Genomic DNA, 22649 nt, shown 5'->3' on the forward strand with positions numbered 1-22649 from the left:
TGATAAGAGGCTCCGGGAAAGCCAAGTTTTGGGAATTTATGATGATAAGTATGTGAAGTAGTAACGTCGCGAGAGACTCTCCTCACATGAGCCACTTGGTCTACACAACTGCCGACGGGAAGGTTTATTGTTGGAATTGGCGCGAATGAAAAGGACGGCGGGAGAGCAGGCACGGCAAGGGGAGGGAGGCAACGAGGGCTATTTTATCAAGGCAGTATGAATGGCCCACGCCGGGAACACCGCCCCATAGTTGCGCGATGATGAAAACAGGTATCGTACTCGTTGACGACAGATCAATTGTTGTGGATCGTTACGACACTTGATGCAACACACGGCACTTCGCACCTTGGCACTCGGCCGTCTTGTCGGCAGGTTGCAATGAAAGACTGTTTGATGATCTACAGTTCTCCAAGATTTACTGATGCCTTATGACAGAGAGAGCTGGCTGCCGTTCTGGTCGTGTCTTTTTTTGTCGACGTTAGGGTCATTTTGGGTTAGATAGACATTATTATCATTAGATTAGTTTGTATACAGTGTACTCCCACGGTCTTTGGTATGACAAACGAGTCCGATATTATCGAGCGGTATCGTTCTTGCTCGACCAGCGATTCCTATCCTGAAATCTGACGCGTTGCAAGTTCGGTCCGATGCGATCTGATGCGATTCGTCACGAGTCTCGCTCTTCGTTTCAGCTGTATCTTCCGATGTCCTGCGCTTAAATAGCTGAGATGGAATTTATTTCGGATTTACGTCGTAAGGAAGCCGGCAGGCAGTCCCGAAATGCACCAGCTTAATGCACCGAAGGTTTCTCTATGGTCTTGATTTTCGGACGAGAGTCGGATACCATGTGGCCCCAGCAGGAAGGCAATTGAAAGACCCGGCCAGTATTTATTCCGTGTTAAGATTGAAAGTGAGCTCTTGTATTACCTACACAGGCATCACATAGACATTCTCTTCTGCGCCTGGCCATCTACTGTCACCACCAGCGCAAAAAGCTCGGCGCTTGACTTATGCCTTGACTATCGAGGTACTCAAATACGGTCTACCTAGCTATTCGACAGCGGTGGCACAGTCCCGGTCTATCGACAGGAAATAACCTTTTGAGATTGGCCTCAACTACCTGAAGTGGACGAACAAACAACCAAAACAGGACCAAGGCTGCAGCCGGCCCTGAATCTAGATTGGAAGACGTACAAGAACAAAATCAGAGGCATGCCAGGGAGGTATGTACGTATTCATTACAGCATCCGCATTCTTATTCCATCCCGTCCAGTGCTATAGCATCCCATGCATGCTACAAGGACAAAATACTCAATACTTAAGACACATCATTTTCATCCGTCCATCACCGATCCAATTCGAGTCCTTCCATTCCACGGCGAAGCTTGCGTGTCGCCGTTGAGTCTCTCTCGCAAAACAGTAACACGGTATTATGTCCATTGGAGATCTAACTGCGTACCTCACTCCCTAGGTAGATGGCCAAAGCAGTGACCCATCGACGAACGAATCGTCCATCCAAGAGCCCTCAAGCGTCGCAGCGCCGCCACCGCAAACGACTATTACCTAGGAGCCTTCGCTAGCGAGCAGTTTCTAGTTCGGGTCACAGCCTTGTCTCCTGCTCACCACGAAAAAGCAAGAACATCCAACTCCCACCGTGTCCCGCTTGCACCCGCCCTGCCCAGACCTGCAACCCGCGCCCTCACATCGTCACACATCGCCGGCGGCCCACAAACAACCACCCCGACACTCGCATACCCGGCATTGGTCTCACGACGCAATATCCCCTCGATATCGAGCCGCTCGCCAACGGCGACTACTCTATCTGCGAGCGCGGCGTCACGAAGCGCCACGGCCTCGATCTCGCGCACGAGGGCCGCGGCGCTGGATTTCACGCTCCATGCCAGCTTGACGTTGCGGTGGGATGCGTGCGTGAACGCCAGAAGGCCCGTGATGCCGATGCCGCCGCCGATGAGGACCAGGCGGTCAGTTTGGAGGATCGAGGTGCTGGCGTGTTGGGGGTAGGGCCCGTCGAGCAGGGTCATGAGACGGGAGTGGGACTGGAGGAGGCGGGTGAGGCCATGGTTCTTTTTGATAATTAGGGTTACGCCGTCGGTGCCGGGGGGTGAAAAGGAATGCGTGGTGTTTCGTTCGTCTGAGTTTGTTGCTTGTAATGGGGATGATGAAGAGGTTGTGGCGACTTTGCCTGGGAGTTTCTCTATGTCCTGATGTCCGTTATCGTCCAATGACGAGGAATGGCCCCCTTCAAGTGATGCCGGCACGGAAGGTGTTCTCTTTCCTGCAAGTGTGGATCTGGGGTATTCACGGAACAAAGCCGTTGAGTTTATAGAAAACGGATGGTTCTCCCACGGCCTCAAGGGGTTGAGCGTGGGGAAATAGGCATACGCAACGGTGCCAGGTTTTGCGGGCCAGCGCACACCAGGGATGTCGACGCGGACATGTTCTGAGCCAATCTCGGTGACGACGGCATCTCGGAACCCGTTCTTCAATACACGGAGCACCCGCACCAGCCTGTCGAAGAACCAGACAGCACAGGCGGCGAAGAGCCAGTCATCGTAGAAATTGTGGCCCCATTTGAGGATGACGTGGTACCAACATCCGACAATGACGAACACGGCCATGAGGATGTGCAGGATCAGGAAGAACTCGTAGGATAGTCGACGGAAGTACAGGTGGCTGAGCACCAGCATGGCACATGTGAGTACTGTAGCTACAATGCCCCAGAGCCAGTACGGCATCTTCGACTGAACTGAGTAGCTGCCCGAGCCTTGATAGCATAGCAGCAGGGTGATGCTGTGGACAATGACATGTAAGGCAAAGATGCGAGCGATCCAGCGGTGGAGGAGGAGATAGGTGGAGTACGACCAATTTGTGATCCAGAGGAGGAAATTGTTGCGGCCGGAGAATAGGATGACGAGAGGCAAAAGAGCGTAGCCAATGTGTCCCGTACGATAGCCTACGTATGCCAATGTTTCTTCTCTTGGGCCGAAGTACCACGGGTGAGGCTGTGACCGCGAGTAGTTGACGGAGCTGAGGACTAGATTGAGGATGAAGAACATGGCGATGTACAGTGCTTGTCCCACGGTAGGTGCATTGCCTAGCAGCCAGGGAAGCGGGCGAACATGGTATGTCCCGATGCTGGACGGATAGACTAGATACGGTCGTACTCTGCCGAGGACGCCGCTCATGAATGGTAGATAGGCAAGCAGGGTGAAGAGGATCGGGACACCCAGAGCAACTGATAGGAGAATAAAACTAGAAGAAGAGGAGGGGTTAGCGTTGCTGGACAATTGTAACTAGAATCGTTCAAGGATCGCAGCCTCATTCTTACATATATCTCGATTGAAGCCCCTCGATACGGTCAAACATGACCATAAAATTGCTTTGCATCTCGTAGCTTGCCTGACTGACGAGAACGGTCTGATTCAATACATCTAGAGAGCTAGCATTATACACAGTCGTTGGTGGCGCAGTGATCTCAGCGAGCGCCGTCGTATAGTCCCATTTAGGAAGCACCGACTCGTCACCCGTGATTCTGGTGGACCAGAATTTCTCTCTGCGCCAGGTGGGATCGTTGAGCGGGTCACAGTGTGTACTCATGCAGTGGGCCAAAGTTGTCAAATATGCTGTGTCACCAGCATAGCAGTCTGGAGACGTCGGGCCCGACCCATGCGAATGCCCATTCGAGTGTTCTGTCGCTGTACAGGCGAGCGTTGCGCCGGAAATGATGTTGTTACATGCGAATCCGCAGACCAAATCATACCAGCTGAAGCCATAGCCTGGGAGTTGGTACGACTCCAGGTGCGCGGCCCGGCAGTGGTAGACCAAGAAAGAAAAGACAACGATCTCTGTCAGCCTCATTTTTTGGGGCTGCTGTCCTCACTGCGATACTGATGATGTTCTTGTCTTCATCGATGTTACCATCTGAGGAAGACCGAAAAAACAATGATAAATGTGGGACTTCGCTCAGCCTTTGAAGCACAGAAACTTCGGCCACATGCAAGATCTCCATTATATCGACCATAATGCCTTTGGTCAGCAAAATTCGGCAGGAAAGGATCTAGACCTTTGCGATTGATCATATTCCTGTGTGGTGCGCTCGAAGGCGTGGTACGAAACTTGCTCATGTTGGCACAGTCGGTTCGCTTCACGCTCTTGGCATTGAGATATGAGGACTACTAGTAACGAGGACGGGTTGGGCTTGGATGCATTTTGGTGAGTGAAACTTGCTCAAGCCAAGATACCTGGTATGTGAGAACGCCTCTGAGGGCAAGGCTCGTAAAGGGCCACCCATAACTTACTAGTTGGTCGTGGGTGGGAAACCCTAGCGTAGGGTTCATCCAATTAATATTCAGACCTTTGAAATCACAATATAATATCCACATCCGCCATGCTGAGTGGCGTTCAGGACGTCTGGCGATAGTATGACGAGAGGTCCCCAGGAGGCTCGTAGATTTCGTGGGCACTGGGCAGACATTGAGAGACGGTGTCACATGATGAAGCCATAGCTCCTCCTGCTCTTTCCACCGCGTGCGCTTCATGCCCTTCAACGTCACTCTACCCGGCATCTAGAGAACCCACGTAGTCGGCCACAGCTGCAATGATGGAAATCGGAAGGTGCCGTCCTGATGCCGGCCAAATAAGGTTAGTGTCTTGGCTCACCGGTGGAAGCACTAAACTGAAGTGGGCAAGTGGATCGAAGCAAAGATTTTTCAACGAGGCTCTGAAGATTGTAAACGCATTGTATATTATCTAGGTCATGGAAGGCAGAAGAAGAGGTCTATACGTCTAAAGTATACGTGCCTCACAGGCAATTCCTTCTTCGTACTCCGAAAGATGGGATGTGTGTGATCAAGCGCAGCGAAGCGTAATGACCATGCTGGGGTCTTCTCAGCCTTGTCTCAAAACCCCAACTTATTGCCAGCATGCTCGCTGAGGGCCTCGTCCAGCTGTACAGGAAACTTCTGGGGTGAATTGGAGATATTCTCTTTTAATAATGAGGCATTTGGGACAGTTAATTAACCTTTCATCGAGACGGAGCAATTCTTCTCATTGTGGACTCGTGTCTCGGGCCAGTCTCAGAGGAGACATGAAGTGGAAGAGGCGGCCGTCCCATTCCTCGCCGCATTGGCCGGTCCCTTGGCGCTGCAGCAATACTCAATATCAATCTTGTATCGCAAAGTGTCCTTCGCTCTATAGTCTATTATGCCACAATCGCGCTAATCCTCGATTCCGATAAATCAGGCGGATTGGTGTGGACGCCAGTTTGCCAAATTTTGAACGGGCATCGCAGTCCTCCAGGGATCCGCCAGGCTCGAGAGCCCCTATTTGGATTCATTCATTTCCTTCACCACTCGAGCTCATCATTAAAGCTGATCTCTGGTAGTACTCGTAGGCAGTCATCTTACCACTAAATATCACGCCATTCCATCAACACCACAAGTATCATAACTGTTCGGATTGTTTGAAAGCGGACATCACTTGGTATGTCTGCCTTTGACCTACCTCATCTTCGTCACTAGTTTGTCCTTTGGTTGCGCTCGTGGTTGCGGGCTCCTCTGAAGTGAGTTGGTATCATTGAAGTTCCTGACATGCATTTGTTAGATGTTGGGAACTTAACGTGATCTGACCGAGGAGTGCAATCAATCAAATTACTTCTCAGAGAGTGCAAAACGGGCCGTGAGATATGCGCATTAAGGTAGTGGTGTCAAAGTGGTTTCCAAAGTGGTTTCCCGAGCTCTGAGTAGCTGTAACATAGCAAAGGTATTAAGTGGACTCGACGCAATTATTTGCCTATCGTCTTGCTGTAATCACGTCCGGACTGCTGCAGCATCACGTTGGGTCATTCTGCCCTTCCAGTTACTTGCTCGCCGAATGTGGCATTCACCATATGCCTCTGCCCTTTTCAGTTCTGGCAATATCATCATAAGTCGCTTAATGTAGTGCTCGCTTTTTCTTCCAACTCATTCTTCTTTACAAACTGCACCGCCGTCTCCGGGTACTTGATTCTGAAGAGGATCGAGAAGAAGGTGACGATTAACCATATCCAGAAGGTGTACAGCCACTGCGACCAACTGACCCTGGCCACAGGTTCCTTATTGTCATCCCAATCGTCACATATCTGCTTGAAGGTTTTTGGGTCATCTGTGACGACGCCATCCACTTGTTTTTGGATGCTCCACTTCATCAAATTGAGCTCGTTCACGGTCCAGACAAATAAAGGCCGTTTTGCCTTCTTCACATCCCGAATGAAGCGGGCTCCGATTGGACCAAACAGTGCTCTCTGCAGGATGTTGAAAGACACATTGGGGACTTGAAGGAATTGCCTTGCATAACAGGTGGAAAAGCCAATGTGCGAGATGGGGTATCCTGGTAGGTATTTGATGCATAATGACAGGAATTTAGCGGTCCAAATCCCTAGGACAATACGCTCGTTCCACGGCCGTTGTCCAGGGTTGACAGACGCCAGCGTCTTTGCAATCAGTCTCATTACGTCGTCATTATTGTTGTCAAGTTTGATGTCAAGGAGCAACCAAATATGCTCCCGCCCGGGTTGAGCGATATATTCTAGGAGGTCTAGAAGTCGTGGCATGGGCTCATGAGGTGCTTTGAGAGTGCGGATTGTGCTCAAGTACTCCCAGTCGCAATCTATTACTTTTTGTTTCTTGCCGAAGCATCGTTTGAGATCTGGATCCTATTGGTGACATTAGCAGCGCCGATACATGTCGGTGCCCTTGAAGACTTACATGAGACAGTACAACAACACCATCCTTCGACAGATGGATATCAGTTTCAATGGCGTGGGTTCCAACCTCTACAGCACCCTGAAATGCCTTTAGCGTATTCTCCGGATGCTCGGCTTTGTAACCTCGATGAGCTATCGTCTGGGGCATTATTCGTCCTTTGAGATTAGGTTTTGCCCAGGTCCAGCTTGCTAGTAGACCATCAGTGATTGCAAGCATTCAGACACGAGGTTTGCGCACGCATCGAGAAGCATTCCACCGAACTCGGCGGCTTCCATTCGTTCTGGCGAGGTATTTGTCCCTTCCATGTGCGCTTCTCACCGGTCAACAATGGTTCTCTTGCCTCCACATCGGAGAATTGTTGATGCATGCTATCAATACACTGGCTGTGGAGAAGGTTCGAGCAAATCTTGAGTACAGGCCGCTTTATTGAGTGTTTCACGCGAATTAATGGTGAGATCGATCAAAGCGAAATTTCTATTGACGACATAAACTGTGAGCGAGTACTCCGTACTGGGTATGGCTGCAAGTATTGGTAAAACTAATGAAAGAATGCCACAAAGGTATGAGTTAGCTTAAACGAAAAGAGTGGAAAGCCAAGGGTGTCTTCTAGAAGGAAGGGATTATTTCATTAGAAGTCAAGTGAAAGATGACCAAGTTCTGACATTGCTCGAAGCGAAGAACAGAGATTGTGGAGGCGGGACACCAGACACATCTCTTGCTCGCTCGCTCCGGACATACAGGAGCTGCTCACAGGCGACACTGACGGAAGTAAGGTATGGTGCATCGACCCTTGTGAAAGCGAGTGGGAACAGCGAAGACAGGATTGGATGCTTGGGAGCAAAGAAGCATGTCTCCGGTGCGCCTAGGGAGGCTTATCGAGATCCAACGAGCGGCCCCATTGAGTCAGGTGTTGATGAATGCGGACCTAGACAGCCGCCACACTACCAATGTTGGGTGTTTGAGGGCGTCCTGTGGCCGCAATTGGAAACGCTTCTACAGCGCCTAGTGCCACGTACAGACCGCCTGGTGGACACTTAATCCGGAACGCCAGACATCCGTGCTTGTCTCGCCTTCGTTTCGAGCAATCCCTTCCCTCCTCCTGTGGCTGAACCAATTTAGACCACGTGGTATGATGAATCAGGTAGTCGCTGGTCAAACGTAAAATCATGGTTCTGATGCAGTGCTCATCGCGTATCGAGTCACTGGCCAAACAGGAGTCTAGCAAATTGGACACTCGACCGAGTGGTGCAGGAATCCAGGCTCCTTACCGTTGGATTTAAAATCCGAGAGTCTCACCGCCGTTTACTAAGTTTTGGTTCTGGAACGGGCGCGATCTGTTTGTGGTAAAGGCTATCCGTAACTACTATTTGATGATGGAGTCGCCTGTTCTGTGGTTGGGTCAAATATATCTACAGTATGCAAAAGTACATAGCGAGGATGCCGCTCCTAAGTCGAAAAGTATGCAGTTAGGAGAAATATCGTCACGTGCAAGAGGCACACCTCCCTTCTGATCGCCGCACGAGGAAGTCACACAGCAGGATAGGTCGTCGCTCCTTCCCTGTTGATTCCCCCCATGGCGTGGCCACGGATCTCTTGTGTTCCTATGATCTAATCTTGGGACTCCTTGGTCGGGAACCTGATCGCGTTCACTCGCATTGTTCATGGCCAGATCCAGCTGATGCAGATGTTGTCTACCCTCCTTTCAGCACACGGAGACATCGAATTGGTGGCACTTACGAGCTTCGACGTTGCTCCCAATTGTCAAGGCTCAAGAGATGCGAAGCAGTACAGCAATGTTGACGTATTTCATGGCATGTGGGTTTGGAAACCATTCATATTGATTTTATCGCTGGTATGTACTTTTCTCCTGTAGCCATCCCTGTGAAAATGCCTTCCAAGCAAATTTGACATTAGACCATAGCACTATTGTGCATACCTCAAACGGTGGCCATTGACAAACGCCAATTACAATATCGGTGATTGTGACTTTTCACAACTTTGAAGACGACTGGGGGCCCGAGTGTAGCTATTTGTGGCCTAGGTCCACCACACAGCGAATGCAGTCTCCTGCGTGCATATCGTGGAAGGCTTCGTTGATCTTGTCCAGAGGCTGTCGGTGGGTAATGAACTCATCAACTGAGACGCTGTTAGTACCCGCACCAGTACAGACGAGAGGAGGAGTCAAACCTTTGAGTTGGCCATCCAGATAGTCCTGGACAAGACCAGGCAACTGACTGCGGCCCTTTACACCGCCAAAGGCACAACCTCTCCATACGCGGCCGGTGACGAGCTGGAAGGGTCGGGTTGAAATTTCCGCACCAGCAGGGGCTGTTGATCGAGTTAGTCTGCTAATATAGATCTCCAGAGGTGGCATGAACACTGACCAACACCAATGATGATTGACTGGCCCCAGCCTTTGTGGCATGCCTACCGAACTAGTCAGCACGTTACTGAGCAGAATTCATTGGATGGTACTCACCTCCAGGGCTGCTCTCATGACACCCACATTACCAGTGCAGTCAAAAGTGTAATCGAGACCACCGTCGGTAATGTCAACCAGGTGCTCCTGGATGCTCTTGCCATTCAATTTGGTAGGATTGACAAATTCAGTGGCACCGAACTTCTTAGACCACTCTTCCTTCTTGTCATTGACATCAACGACGATGATTCTAGCAGCTTTGTTCTTGACAGCTCCTTGGATGACTGAGAGACCAACACACCCCGCGCCGAAGATGGCGACATTGGAACCCGCCTCAACGTTGGCGGTAATGGTTGCTGCACCGTATCCGGTTGTGATACCACAGCCTAACAGACAAGCTCTGTCAAAAGGAGCCTTTTCGGTGATGGCAACGACCGAGATATCAGCGACGACGGTGTACTGGATGAATGTGGAGGTGCCCATGAAATGCAGAAGATCCTTTCCTTTGCACTTGAATCGACTGGTGCCGTCAGGTAAAACACCCTTGCCCTGTGTGGCTCGAATCTTGCCACACAAGTTGGTCTTGCCAGATTTGCAGAACTTGCATTCCTTACATTCGGGAGTGCTTTTCAACTCAGCTGGGTTCTTCTTGTTTGGCGGTGGAACATACTAGAGAGCAACAACATGGTCGCCAGGCTTGACGTTGGTCACACCCTCTCCAACGGATTCGACAATGCCAGCACCCTCATGGCCAAGGACGACGGGGAAAGCACCCTCGGGGTCTTTTCCGGAGAGTGTGTAGGCATCTGCTCATTGTTCAGCAACCATCTCTTTCTCCTCTTGAACAACTCAGCGCCCATACCAGTGTGGCAGACACCAGTGTGCATAATCTGAATGCGGACTTCATGTGCTCTTGGAGGGGCAACTTCGATGTCCTCGATAGACAGGTCCTTGCCAGCCTCCCAGGCAACGGCGCCCTACAATGGACGGTGAGATTGGTTAAGGTTTGAGCGAGAAGCGTTCTTTGTTTACCTTGCATGTTATGGTCTGGACCCGTTAGCTTCAGCTGCCCACGTTGTGTTTCGGGATGCCCTTACCTTTCCAGCTGTGCTTGAAGACATGGTTGATAACGATAATAAGTTACACTTGATATTCCTGGGGCGAATACAATAGGGAGAAGAGAATAGAATAGGAAGATGAATGGGGAGAGCAAAGTAATAACAGCAGCGGGAATAGTTTATGACGGATGTGCCGATGGTTGGAGGTGGGGTTCAGTATTTTGAAATCCATTGGCAGCGATCAGAGGTGGGGTGGGCGAGGAGAAGGAGAATTGTGTGTACGGATACTCAAACGAGAATGACGACCCAAGTGAGGAGACGTTCAAGCGCATTTCTGGGATCCCCTCGAATGAAATCAATCCTTTTGGAGCGGAGTTTCCCTTAAGGCCAGTCTTGCATATCTCTACGATCATGTTCGTCAAAGGGCTATACTCATCCAAAGGCCAAATGGTGGTAAGTGGTGTTCGGTGCAGGTTCGGTGCAGGGGGCAGTCGGAGAACTGACGGAAAAAAATTCCCAAAGTGGACAAACAATAGCGGACTGAACAGTTCGTGCAGTGGTGGGACACATGTTCCATCCAAGTGAGCAATTCGATGGAAGACATTTCTTAGCTTGCAAGTCTGCTGAATATATGCATACCTGGGCTGCGTTGCCTTTCATTTTCTGCTTGGGAGAATTGAGAATGTAACCAAATTCGCCAGCAAATGCAAACACAAGTCGCCGAATATATTTAAGAGCGCCCTCGCATTAGCTGAACCCGTGCGAGTTCCTTGCTCCTCTCCCATAACCTTCCCGTAATGTACAGTGTATCATTTGAAAAGCACAGTAGGCATGAAGCGATCCGGCGCCGTGGCCGTGCCCATGAAACATTCTTATCTGCCAGGAAGCTGACCGGACTGCATCATGGCTGCGTTTTGCTCTTGGAACCGTTGACCCAATCTCTCAGAGCCCTTGAGGTACTTGTCGACGCATCGCATGACGCAGCTTTCTTCTCTTGATATTAGGGATTTGGTGGTGAAATCATTGACGCAGTCGTCGAAGCATCGCTGCACGAGTTTGGAGTACATCTGTAGGCGAAAGGAACATATCAGCTACTTGTACGGGGTGGGATGTATCTTGACAGGAACAGTCATACGGTCATGAATTCCTTCATCTGCTTCTTCTCCATCCGAGAGCTCAGCTCTCTCTGTTCAGCTGCGTTGAGACTTTCGTGCCATGTTAGCGAAAACGCTCAGAGAGCAACGACGCAGGATCTCACTTGTCCATGATGTCGGAGACGTCAATATGGGGCTAAGAGTAGCGGAGAAGTGAGGAATTGATGCGAAATGGTTCGTAGATGTGCTCGACGGATGTGTGAATAGTCAGTCAATGGTGAACAAGACCTTGTGATGGCTGCTCCTCTGGTCGAGTGTCTGCTGCAGACAGAAATCTGTGAAGGCACTTCCAGAAACAGACTAGCTCCAGCTTCGAGACTCGGCAAACCTGCCTTTATCGTCAAGAATTCGGTATTATATTTTTTGGGTGCGCCAGCTGCCTGAGCATTCCTCTCGCCTGAATAAATTCCTCTCGGTCGCCACGCCTCCAAGTTCTATGCATTTATTCTTGGTTCGCCATGGAGAAACAGAGCACAATGTGGCTGGATTGCTAGCAGGAGTCTCCGACTCTAGACTGACTAACCATGGAGTTCTTCAAACCCAAAGATTGGGATCACATCTCGTAAACCAGCGCAATTTACGTTTCACACACATCTATGCATCGGATCTTCAGCGGGCCTTCATGACTGCAGAGGAGATCAGAAAGGCACACGCTTCGAATCTAGAAGAACCCACCACTAAGCCTGACGTCGTTAAGCTCCAGCTCCTTCGAGAACAAGATTTTGGCAGCCTTGAACTCGTCCCATGGGCTTCGAGGCGAGCCCAGAACGCTTTCACACCCGAATCATCGAGTCTAGTCGATCCGGAATTTCGACCTCAGGAGACTGCCGAGGCCATGATGCATAGAGCTGAGTGCTTTCTGGCTGATTATATACTTCCGTTGTTGGCGGTCGCATCCGCCGAGAAATCGTCGTCGGTGCAAGATTGTGTGGCAGTCGTTTCTCATGGCCTCTTTCTTTCCGTACTCTGGCGTTCGCTATTAAGTAAGTTCGACACCGATGGCGTAAGGATAAACTCCAAGGCAGAGATATCGACCAACGGCAGACCACTCGCTTACCTCCCGAATTGGAGCAACACAGGCTTTCTGGAACTGAGAATTGGCAGCCCTTCTTGTATTGTTCCTAATCATATGTCCGCAATTGAGTGCTCGTCGCAGGACGCTGATGGAACAAGACCTCTTGCCAGCCGACTACTCACAATTTTAGCCGTCAACAACAAAGACCATCTTGTTCACCTCAAGCGTACTCGCGGCGGGGTTGGATCGGCACCATTTGATGCTCGTCAGAAGAGCCTGGAAGGCTTCTTTAAGCGTCCCAAACAACGTGAGGATCCTGCTTGAATGTAACCTGACCCGGGTGACTACATTTTAACTAAGCTCGCGGCTACGCTACCCCTGAAACCGGTACGCCGTCGTTGGGGGCAGTTGTTACTGTCAAAAGGCACAAACCCAAATTTGTACTGTTGGGTTGTTTACCGTCAGCTACAGGTCTCTGCAAGCATTATCCTACGAGTGAGTGCCTTTTCCCTTGTTCGTCCACTCCCATCCTTTCTCTGATGAAGCACAATTCACACAGACCTGTTCTGAACCTTTGTGAGGAAGCATACATTGTACCAACTGCTGTCTGAAATATGGCGTTTCTACTGTTCTATCCATGAAACCAGAGAGATTCATTGACTGACTTGAACATCTGGCGTATAGATCGTGTTGATTCTATCATTCGGGTATAATATCGTCTATACATAGCCCGATACATACCAAAACAACTGGCCACTTATGCGACCAATATAACTATTATGCAGAATAACATAGATTGTGCAGACACAGCTCCTATCTGGCAGAGTTATCGATGGGTGTTTCTGCAGGTAGTTGCGAGTAATAGTTTGGGGTAGGCAAATCTTTATGGGTGTGGCGGGTAAGGCAGCAGCAGTCGAGGTCAGCAGACCCTCTGACACGTCTAATTGGCTATGAGAAACGCGTGGAAAGACAGGGGTAACACCCCCTACCTAGATGAGCTCTGAAATTCTCCTTTCATCTTCTTCTCCTGACAACCGGTTGCATCTGAATTCTCTTTTCATTTCCATCATCAATCGACCCAATGCTGCATTCTCCTCCTGGTGGTGCGGCACTGGCTATTGCTTAGGGAGTAGCTATCGTTGCAATATACCTTCCCTGTTTGTTCGTAGTGGCCAAGTGCCCCCCCCCTTATAAGGTGCGTCACTAGGCAACCACCAACTACTTCAGGTAAGGACTGACCATGAATTAAACACGCGATTAAGTATTGTTCAGAGGTTCGTATCATCAGTCTCTCAATCCTATCTTCTTCGTGTTTACCATCATCATGCATAGGAGAATTGGTCAAGACGTGGATGAGTTAAAGGCTTCCCATCGACACTGTGAAGCATTCCGCTAGATTACACATATGATTTCAACAAACCCCTCAAGCTTCAACAAAAACACAAACAATCGCTAGTCCAACACATCACTCATTAGAAAGTGTGCGACGAGCACAGTACAATCTGATCGCAGCAAAGAGGGCGCCCAGATATATAGCTCCCTCCGAGTCGATCCAGGAGCTCATACCTGCTCAGCTTCAAGGTCGCCCTGACCGTCAAACCGTGCATAAATCCGGCATAAATCATGTCGAAACTCCAATTGCGCCTTCGCAAATGATATACGGTGAACTGCAAACCCAAAACACCCGATGAGGAGGTGTTTGCTGTAACAAAACACTTTTACCTCAGATTCAGCATTCGAATTAAGACCCGCCGACTGTAACCTCTTTTTTGTGTTACATCGTCCTCCTCCTCTTCCTGTTCTCCTTCTTCTCACATATAGCTCCTTGCTCGCACTACCGTTCGAGTGGCTTCCAATCGACGGCGCTCTGACCTTCTGCCAGCATTGACAGTATATGATTCATCTTGATGGCCGACCGAAGCAAAATGGGCTAGGACGGCGGGAGGTGGGGGTGCGGATGGAGCACGAGGTGCTTCCGATAAATTTCTGATCTCTCTCCTGAAGTTAGATGCTCTCGGAAGCATTATAGGTATGGGCATCATTTGTGTTCTTGAGAACTGATCTTCGTTTATGATCCTTTTGCTGAACATCCACCGCATGAGGCTGAAATCCGTCCTTACAGTTGCGAGATGTTGGCCTTGCCGGAAATGTTCATGGACCATGTGAGATAACATGGTATTCCACGCAAGAGCACGATCATCTTCCGGGTGCTGAACAAATTTGGCGTCGCACAAAAAACAGGCTGCGACTGCCGGTAACTCATGCCCCCTAAAATGTGAAAAGACGTGCATCTTGAAAGGAACGATCTCTGCAAAAACCCGATCACAGTCCAAGATCTGGAAGGGGCAGAGTAAGTCGGCATCCTCTTGGTATCGGAACGGGACTGTCAAAATTCCATCTTGTGACTCAAGGGTATAGCCATCTCCGAGTATACTACTAGCAAGACCGGTGTCGACTGAAGAGGCTACTGAGGATGCAGTTGAGGTACCACGAGTCAGTGGTGGCACTGCATCAGTGGGAGAGGTTGCCATGTTGGCGTCATCGTCATCGTTTGAGACCGTCTGTGATGCAGATGGATATGCAAAGGGATCTCTGATGCTTGAACTACTGAACATGACAGCAATTTCGTTCATATTCTCTTCTCGAATCATCAAAATCTCCGCTTTCGAACAGCGGCTAGGATCGAAAATCTCCTTGAAAGACGCCCCGAGCTGACCCAGGACTTGAGGTGCAATTGCGTCTTAGCCTCAACTACCAAGCCTATCTCCATGATCAGATTTCATGTCTCATATACTTGGGTGAGGCCACAGCATCCACCAGGGCTTACCATTTATAATACTTGAATATGAATGTCGAGGTTGATCATGGCGCTATCGATAAGCCCCGGACACGGGCGAAGTGCGGGGTCGGTCAGTGATTTCCAACGGAGGTTGATAAAACACCATAAAACAAACACCGGGTACAGAAAAAATGACAGTGACCACGCAGGGTCAATGTTCAAGACAATAGGGATGCGGCTGTCTGCAAATATCTTCGGGAGTGGAACGCAGATGGAAGCAAATCTTCGACAATGCAGATCTGGAAGTTCCAGAGCACTAGTCCTAGTGGGCACATGAGAGATTGTGACTTGCATTCAGCAACTTTCTCCGCCATGGCCCGAGGACCTGTCAGATGTTGCCAACACATCAGCATGGTTTGCCGATGTCCCCGGTTGATTGGTTCAGGCCTCGCATATAAAAGGAAAAATTATCGATGGCCGGACATGACACGATGGCTTTCTTGTGACAAGACCTAGCCTAATTGACGACAAACGCCTAAGCGATCGCAAAATCATGTAGCAGAGACGGGCCCCTGTTGTATCTGAGAACAACACCGCGTCGTTCGCCGGCCAATTTCTTTAGCAATTATCGAACTGTTATCCGTTGAGAGTTCGAATTCCTTTAGATAAAGTGTCTCCGATTGGTGGCCCCGGAAATATTTCTTTAGAGCAACTGGCTGGAAAAATTTTCGTCCGACGTTGTGTGCATATGATCCAGAGGCTAAGCGAGCGCCTATCAATCATTTGTTGGGCATCTTTACCTTAGCTCAGCAATATTGTGGATTGATTATCGGGGTATTGTTCGCATACCAAGACCAAAAACAAACTATGTGTGGCAAATTATCTAAATTCAAGAAAGCCTCAAGCCTTTCCTAGTAAGAGTCCTCGCAAAACCAATCATTGATACCAACAACACAAGCTCGCCACAACTAAATTGCTCTCTAGGCAGGTAAGTACGCCTTTGTGCTTGGGTCAGCCTTCAGCGTGACTTGCCGGACATCTCTCCAGACTTTGTCCCCGAGTTTCTTCCCGTCAGGAGTGACATAAATGCCTTTGGGTTGATATTTCTGATCGTTCTTCCACATATGTCCATGTAAGTCTTCGCCTTGCAACAGAGCACTAAGCAAGGTGTTGGCGCCTTGTTCAGTCTCACGGGAGAACAAGTTAAAGAAGATCCAGACAGCGATCTTGAATACGAAGCTCGTGAATCGTCGCCCGAGATCACTTTTCGTGACGCCAGGACATGTAGAATTGATGATGACTTTGGGATGGCCATCGGCGCCCTTGATGGCAGGTGAATCTGCCAGCTGACGGATTGCATATTCCAATATAAGTTTGGACCGTGCGTACTGGGTCTGACCTCCTACTCCGCCAGGTGGGAAATTCTTCTGAACACTAACGAATTCCAGAGCCTCATCGCTTGCAGTCCACGCCTTCTCCTTGTCTGCATTGACCACCCAGGCCATGCCCGAGGAGACAAACGTCAGATGGGGCCTGTAGGCGCTCTTCCCAGTATCTGCTTGCGCAATGAGGAGCGGAAGCAGGAGCACACCAAGGAGGAAGGTGCTCAGAGCGTTAACGTGGATGTTATTCTCCCATCCATCCTCGCTCTGACCCCATTCAGTGAAAATTGCTCCCGCATTGAGGACCACTCCATCAAGTCTCGGAAAGTCCGCTTGCAGGTTACGGACGAATGCCTGGACACTGGCGAACGAACCCATGTCAAGCACACGCGTCACAATTTGTGAGTCTAGATCTGCCGCCTGTATCGAGCTTGAGGCTCGGACGAAAGCCTCGACCTCCTTCTTGGCCGCATTCGCTTTACTTTCATTTCTTGCAGTGATGATGAGTTTGTTGGCGTGTAGCACTGCTAGTTTCTTCGCAGCCTCGAGGCCAATTCCTGATGTCGCGCCTGTCACCAGGATCGTCCTTCCTGCGAAAGACTCACTGACTGGTTTGGGGAAGTTGCGCTTCTCGGAGAGCAGGGTAAAGAAACTGGACATGTTGTACGGATTTGTCGGTTACTGGGAAGAACAAAACAACAGGAGTCGGGCTGGATGCGACAAGATATCGAGAAGTTCAATGTTTCTGGATTACGCAAGCCTTTAGATCTTCGCACGAATAAAGCGCAGGTAGAGGAGAAGAGAGGACTCCCTTGGGCCGCTCCTGCAATAAGTATTTATTCGTTCAGTAGACCCAGGTCGGCGAGTTGAATCAAGTTGCCCCAGACCACACTACTAATCATAGAAAGAATAGATCATGTCGATTTACTTGTGCCTGTCAACACGGGGTATCAGTACTCAATAGAGCCTCCTTGGTACTCCGTAGGTCAGCTAGAAGAGACACAGGTAATCACCATTGGTCATGAATACCCTCGGGAAAAGGGCTGGTGGGATTAGCGTGCGGACTGGTGAACAGCCGTGCAGGGGAACGCGGGTCTGAGAGTCTGCCGCATCCGAGAGCGGCCGCAAAGGCTGCCGCTCTCCTGAGAATCAGGCTGATTTATCAGGAGGGTGGCCAACGCGTGGAGTGGCGCGACCGCCTTTTCCGCCCACATCAAGTCACCAGTCTGAGTCCGAAAACTCCATACCACTTGCTCCGTGAGCCGCGCGTCTCGCGGCTGGCGGCTGTCTTCCCCACGAACAATTGCGCTTCGTGGTTTTCGAAGTACAAGTATGTTCAATTGCCCTGCTCATACCTACTATAACCTTCCAGGACAACGGATCATGTCACCGGGTAATTTTAGCTGCCATGGTTGAGATTCACCAGGTACGAATTGTTCCTCCGAATCGATAACCTCAAAAGGATCGTTTTCCTATCCTTCCCTTCGCCATACTCCATTACTAAAGTTGTCCAAAACCCCAAACCCTTTTCCACGATTTCAATTCCAAAAGGAACTCGATATTTGAAAACATGGAGAACCTGTCTATCGTTGACCCCGCTGGGCCTTCTTCCCCCAAGCGGCTGGGACAAGGACAGCAATCTGGTCAGAATGCCGTCTTCCCCGGTGCTCCTCCGCAGGGTGCGCCCCAACTGCCACCACAGATGTTCACAACCGCCGCGCAATTATTAGATCTCACAGACAGTACGTAGCACCTTATCTACTAGCGTTTCTCGAACCAGAAAGTCCTCGCAGCACGACCCAAGTCAGGGGAGGCGCAAAGCAACTAGGCTCTGCGCGATTTGAGCTGACTCGCGAGGCGAAACTCTGCACACATATTTCATCCACAATAACTAATACAATGATTACCCCTTCCAACAGAGAAACTCCTCCTCGTGCTCCGCGATGGACGCAAGATCTTCGGCGTGCTGCGTTCATGGGATCAATTCGCCAACCTGGTCCTAACCGACACTCGAGAACGCTATTTCGTCTCCGTGCCTTCCTCTTCTTCCGAACCGTCCTCCTTGGAGACCACAACGAGGAACCTCTACTGCGACATCCCGCGCGGCACATATCTCGTGCGCGGCGAGAACGTGCTGTTGTTGGGAGAGGTCGATCTCGACCGCGACGACGAGCCTCCGCCGGGTTATGTGGAAGGAGATGTCGAGGAGGTTTTCCGCATCCAGAAGCAGTTGGAGACCCAGAGGAAGAAAAGTGATAAGATCAAGGGCAAGAAGTTGACGCAGCTCTGGGGCGGTGAGATCGAGGCTAGTGGTGAAGTTTTGTTCTGAGAAAGGGATGGACGATGAGGGGATGGGAAACACTACCTTCTCCGAAGAAAACCGGCGAAGAGATCACGAAACATGTTTCATGGGTCTGTCGTCTGGAAGAAAAACCTCAAGTCTTCATAGGGGGCTTTCGGTCAGTTCGAAGGGGAAAACTTTCGAATGCTTCGCGCGGGCACTGAGACTGGCGCTGTGTGGGCCGATGATTGAGTGATCCGAGAGCAGAATATTGTGAAATGCTCTTTCGATCACGGTGGTCGTGAGTGTACAGCTGAGACATGAATCGGGGGCTTCAACTATTTGCTATGATTGCAATTACTATCTACCTAGTTCTCCTGTTACTACTGGGCTGGAGAGCAGCGGGGAAAACTCATGACTACTAGGTCTCTTCCTAGGTAGTTAGATGGTGCCTCAAATGCAAAGGATTTCCCCTGGGATATTCGTACGTCAGAAGATTGTTTGTCGCTCACGTGTTGGTTTGAGAATACTGGTTAGGAAGTTACGCTTGAGCGGCCATATCGCAGCTTACCATAGGCAGGTGTGTGTGCTTTCCCGCCCACTGAATAGCTTTGCTTTTGACTGTCTAAACTCCCAAGGGTTAATGCCCTTCTGCCAAGTCTACGTATGCCACGTTGAATTAAGAACCATCAAGGGTAGCGTGAATGACGCGCTGTAGTAAGCTATAAATGCAAGGCTGCTTATTCCACCTGGGCATCAACGCCGTCTAGATCTATTGAACCTTCACAAAACCAACCTAAGAAGACTTTTGTGCTTTCCCCCGTTGAGGAGACTGTTCCTTTGCCCCTCGACGTTTGTGTGTTGGGATCTTAGCTAGACTCGAGTTGACCCAGCCAGTTGACAACCATCATGGCCTGGGTAATAGCGACTTTCTCCCCAAAGCCCATGCCATCCCAGCTATCTGCTTGGACGGTCATGTTCCACATTTTCAGGACCTCGACGCCATTGGCCTGAGCTGTGGTTTCCATGTGCTTGTCGAAGTCCCAGATTTCCTGGTTCCCCTTGCGGTTCTTGATCTCGACATGTCCGGCGGCAGAAGGACCAACCCACAGAAATGGTGTCTTGCGTTGCGAATCTTCGGCGAGCTCGAGGAACTTGAGTAACGTGGCGGCTGCCATTTCTTGTGAAGTCGTGCTTGGTGATAACGAATATATGATTGGAACTGGCTTGTAATTAGATTTCGGGACCGGGGGCAATTTTTCTTTGAATTTGGAAAGGATCTCTCTTGAAGCAAGTGCCGCGGTCATGGACAGAAAACTGTGTGGTGCGCGATTGCAAACATAAGGGCTGCGAGCATCACTTCCACTCCCGCCACCCGCGCCCTTGGAAATGTCGTCGCTTGAAGAGACGAAGTGCTCAGAGCAGGTCTGTTTGACAAACTGATTGTCACAATGACACTCTGCCAGAGTGTCGTCATCCATCCTTCGGGTCTGCATTGCACCGGTGCTCAGATCTTGACGCAAGAGAATGTTGAATCCGCTGTAGATGGCGTGTAGATTGCGATCACCGACAAAGACCATGGAGTCAAACCGGTCTAGAATCATGCAAATCTCGGCAACAGAATACCAACGGTAATGACAATCTGAAATTGAGGAACAGAGATCAGCCCAGTTTTGCCTTCCACCAAATATGCAGGGGAGTTTGTTGTAGAACAGTACCTCTTGAAGTGTAGGGAGCCTCGAAGCCGATCCGGCCGCCGTTGGACATGGATCTAAGTAGGGATTTGCGGTTGTGGCAATACAAGCTCTGGCTATAGTCGCTGTCCTGCTGCTGGGAAGGAAAGGAGTAAAGCTCATTCGCTCTGATGTTACAATCTGGGAAGCCGCGGAAATGGTCAAAGTAGCTGCCTATGTTTTAGTCGCGGTTTCCTAAAGTCGCGGCCTCAGAACAAACGCACTTTTTGAGCTCCTGATGGGCAATAGGGACCCGGTCAGATTGCTGCGGGTTGCTCCAGTTGGATGGAAAAGGTAGAACAAAGGAGATTAACCAGAGGATAAAGGCGAGATAGGAATAGGCCACAACTTTGTAGGCCAGGTGTAGCCAGTTCAGCTCATCGACCAGGTCTTCCAGTCTGTCACGAACTCGTGCCAGGAAAGGGCGACGGTTCACCACTGCGGGTTTTCTCGCAAGTTCTGTGAACACACGATCTCTAGAAGCCCGAGCCATGTCGACGGTGGAAGAGGCGGAGCACAAGTAGTTGATTTGCAGGATGGTCAGAAGCAAGAGATAATGTGACCCTTCGCGAGGGGAAGCGCTCTTGGATGAACGGGGTAGTAGACCAAGGGACTCGCGGCTGCCCCAACGTCGCCCTTGTTTGATATTGCGCCCCGTTGGATATCTGTGCATCACCAATCTCTCAAACGACTTTGTCCCTTTGTCAGGGTTCATTCTCAGCCTTCACGCTTCAGTGGATCTCAAGATGTGAAGCAGAGAAACATCTAGATGGAATATGGCATGCAACCCGTTGACGTGCACGCATCAACAGAACGGCGGCGACGTCGACCACAAATACCAAGATGAGCAGGTGAGACCTGGTAGGTCGGAGCAGTTGATCAAGAAAATCATATTGGTACATCCTTGCAAGAAAAAGAGACATGACTGCATGACATGCTGCATATCGAGCAACCTTACTCGGAATCCCTTCCAACCATGGCGGCTGGCTCATGTCATATAAACAATCCTCTGGGTCCAGAATATCATACGAGCAGTCGGCGGACCTGAAACATACCGAAGCATTCCGATTCGATTCAACGCCGTAAAACTCCGACTCTTGGACCCAGCCTTGTCGTCAGCAGCTGGGTGTCAATGTTGTGGTGCAAAAACAGCTTACCAAGCCTGAATGTTGAGTGAAAGCGAACGCCTCAAATGTTCGAGTAAGCTTTTGGGGGTGCTGAGCATATGTGAAGTTTGGATAAAGGATGGATCGCCAGACTGCCTAAACTAAGTTAACGAAGCGAACGGCGAAAGGGCTTTCGCACCGACGGAGCAACGGGAGCCTCAATGCAAAGATTGATGGGGAGAAAGCCTTCAGGTGGCTCCCTCACCCGCCCCAGTCACCCCAGTCCCCTCCAACCCGAGCACCAATAAGAGTCCAGGGGTTGATTGAAGTATGTCCACCATCATGTGCTTTCTTGGTGGCCCGAGAGGCACAGAGCCCCTCGGGCTAGCTAGGGCCCATCAGAGAGCCAAAAGCGACTCAGGCGAGAGGCCAAAGGGCAGCGAGGACGGAGGACGGAGGACAGAGGGAAGCCCCTCGGGCAAGGCCAGGGCCAAAGCAAAAGCCAAAGGCCAGCAATGGAGGCTGGTCTGCTCCACCACAGCCGAGAATGAGGTGTTGGTTCCACCACCACAAGCGGCAGCGGTCAGAAGCACTTGGGTCCTAGACTCCTGGGTAGGAGGTACCACGTACGACTACTGGCTCCTCCGTACTTGCTCTTGCATGCTGGGGTTTGTCCCTCATCACGAGTCACCTGCGTCGGAAAGCATCTTTCGAGGCACACAACTTCAGAGCCTTTCTTTTGGCAAGGCCCAACTCTTCAGCGACCTCGAAGCCGTGGAGTCACTTCACGCCTCAGTACCTTTCTTCCAGCTACAATCCAGCTGGTACTTCAATTATCTCGATATCAGTTGCACTCTTCCTACCATTGCCTGCCTCGGCACCTTGCGTTGATCATCATAGTCGGAGAACATCGGACTGCCCCGTCCACACTCACATCTGCTTCAAACTTTCGAGTCAC

At 50.3% G+C, this 22649-nt stretch overlaps 9 protein-coding genes across 9 annotated transcripts; 2 read left to right on the top strand and 7 right to left on the bottom strand.

The window, feature by feature from the left end:
- Positions 1-1619: 1619 nt before the first annotated feature.
- Positions 1620-3879, bottom strand: A1O9_05370 (uncharacterized protein; the record flags this gene model as incomplete). Its single annotated transcript, XM_013404589.1, has 2 exons — positions 1620-3273; positions 3350-3879. 2 exons carry the CDS (start codon positions 3877-3879, stop codon positions 1620-1622), a joined length of 2184 nt encoding a protein of 727 aa, XP_013260043.1.
- Positions 3880-5941: 2062 nt separating this feature from the next.
- A1O9_05371 (uncharacterized protein) lies at positions 5942-6911 on the bottom strand (the record flags this gene model as incomplete). Its single annotated transcript, XM_013404590.1, has 2 exons — positions 5942-6712; positions 6765-6911. The coding sequence occupies 2 exons, from the start codon at positions 6909-6911 to the stop codon at positions 5942-5944; spliced, it is 918 nt and encodes a 305-aa protein (XP_013260044.1).
- A 1879-nt stretch (positions 6912-8790) lies between these two features.
- Positions 8791-10304, bottom strand: A1O9_05372 (S-(hydroxymethyl)glutathione dehydrogenase; the record flags this gene model as incomplete). The annotated part of the gene is made up of 7 exons (XM_013404591.1): positions 8791-8900; positions 8952-9092; positions 9149-9191; positions 9244-9808; positions 9854-9992; positions 10046-10160; positions 10281-10304. The coding sequence occupies 7 exons, from the start codon at positions 10302-10304 to the stop codon at positions 8791-8793; spliced, it is 1137 nt and encodes a 378-aa protein (XP_013260045.1).
- An 809-nt stretch (positions 10305-11113) lies between these two features.
- A1O9_05373 (mitochondrial import inner membrane translocase subunit tim9) lies at positions 11114-11454 on the bottom strand (the record flags this gene model as incomplete). The annotated part of the gene is made up of 2 exons (XM_013404592.1): positions 11377-11454; positions 11114-11308 (listed from the first exon to the last, which is right to left on the bottom strand). Exons 1-2 carry the CDS (start codon positions 11407-11409, stop codon positions 11114-11116), a joined length of 228 nt encoding a protein of 75 aa, XP_013260046.1. The 5' UTR covers positions 11410-11454.
- A 377-nt stretch (positions 11455-11831) lies between these two features.
- A1O9_05374 (uncharacterized protein) lies at positions 11832-12734 on the top strand (the record flags this gene model as incomplete). The annotated part of the gene is made up of 2 exons (XM_013404593.1): positions 11832-12378; positions 12601-12734. The coding sequence occupies 2 exons, from the start codon at positions 11832-11834 to the stop codon at positions 12732-12734; spliced, it is 681 nt and encodes a 226-aa protein (XP_013260047.1).
- Positions 12735-14221: 1487 nt separating this feature from the next.
- A1O9_05375 (uncharacterized protein) lies at positions 14222-15025 on the bottom strand (the record flags this gene model as incomplete). Its single annotated transcript, XM_013404594.1, has 1 exon — positions 14222-15025. One exon carries the CDS (start codon positions 15023-15025, stop codon positions 14222-14224), a length of 804 nt encoding a protein of 267 aa, XP_013260048.1.
- A 1144-nt stretch (positions 15026-16169) lies between these two features.
- A1O9_05376 (uncharacterized protein) lies at positions 16170-17231 on the bottom strand (the record flags this gene model as incomplete). Its single annotated transcript, XM_013404595.1, has 1 exon — positions 16170-17231. The coding sequence occupies one exon, from the start codon at positions 17229-17231 to the stop codon at positions 16170-16172; it is 1062 nt and encodes a 353-aa protein (XP_013260049.1).
- A 910-nt stretch (positions 17232-18141) lies between these two features.
- A1O9_05377 (uncharacterized protein) lies at positions 18142-18900 on the top strand (the record flags this gene model as incomplete). The annotated part of the gene is made up of 2 exons (XM_013404596.1): positions 18142-18313; positions 18491-18900. The coding sequence occupies 2 exons, from the start codon at positions 18142-18144 to the stop codon at positions 18898-18900; spliced, it is 582 nt and encodes a 193-aa protein (XP_013260050.1).
- Positions 18901-19721: 821 nt separating this feature from the next.
- A1O9_05378 (uncharacterized protein) lies at positions 19722-20432 on the bottom strand (the record flags this gene model as incomplete). The annotated part of the gene is made up of 1 exon (XM_013404597.1): positions 19722-20432. The coding sequence occupies one exon, from the start codon at positions 20430-20432 to the stop codon at positions 19722-19724; it is 711 nt and encodes a 236-aa protein (XP_013260051.1).
- Between the last annotated feature and the right edge of the window lie 2217 nt (positions 20433-22649).

This window comes from Exophiala aquamarina, assembly GCF_000709125.1.
Source record: "Exophiala aquamarina CBS 119918 chromosome Unknown aczIA-supercont1.4, whole genome shotgun sequence".
Lineage (NCBI taxonomy): Eukaryota > Fungi > Ascomycota > Eurotiomycetes > Chaetothyriales > Herpotrichiellaceae > Exophiala > Exophiala aquamarina.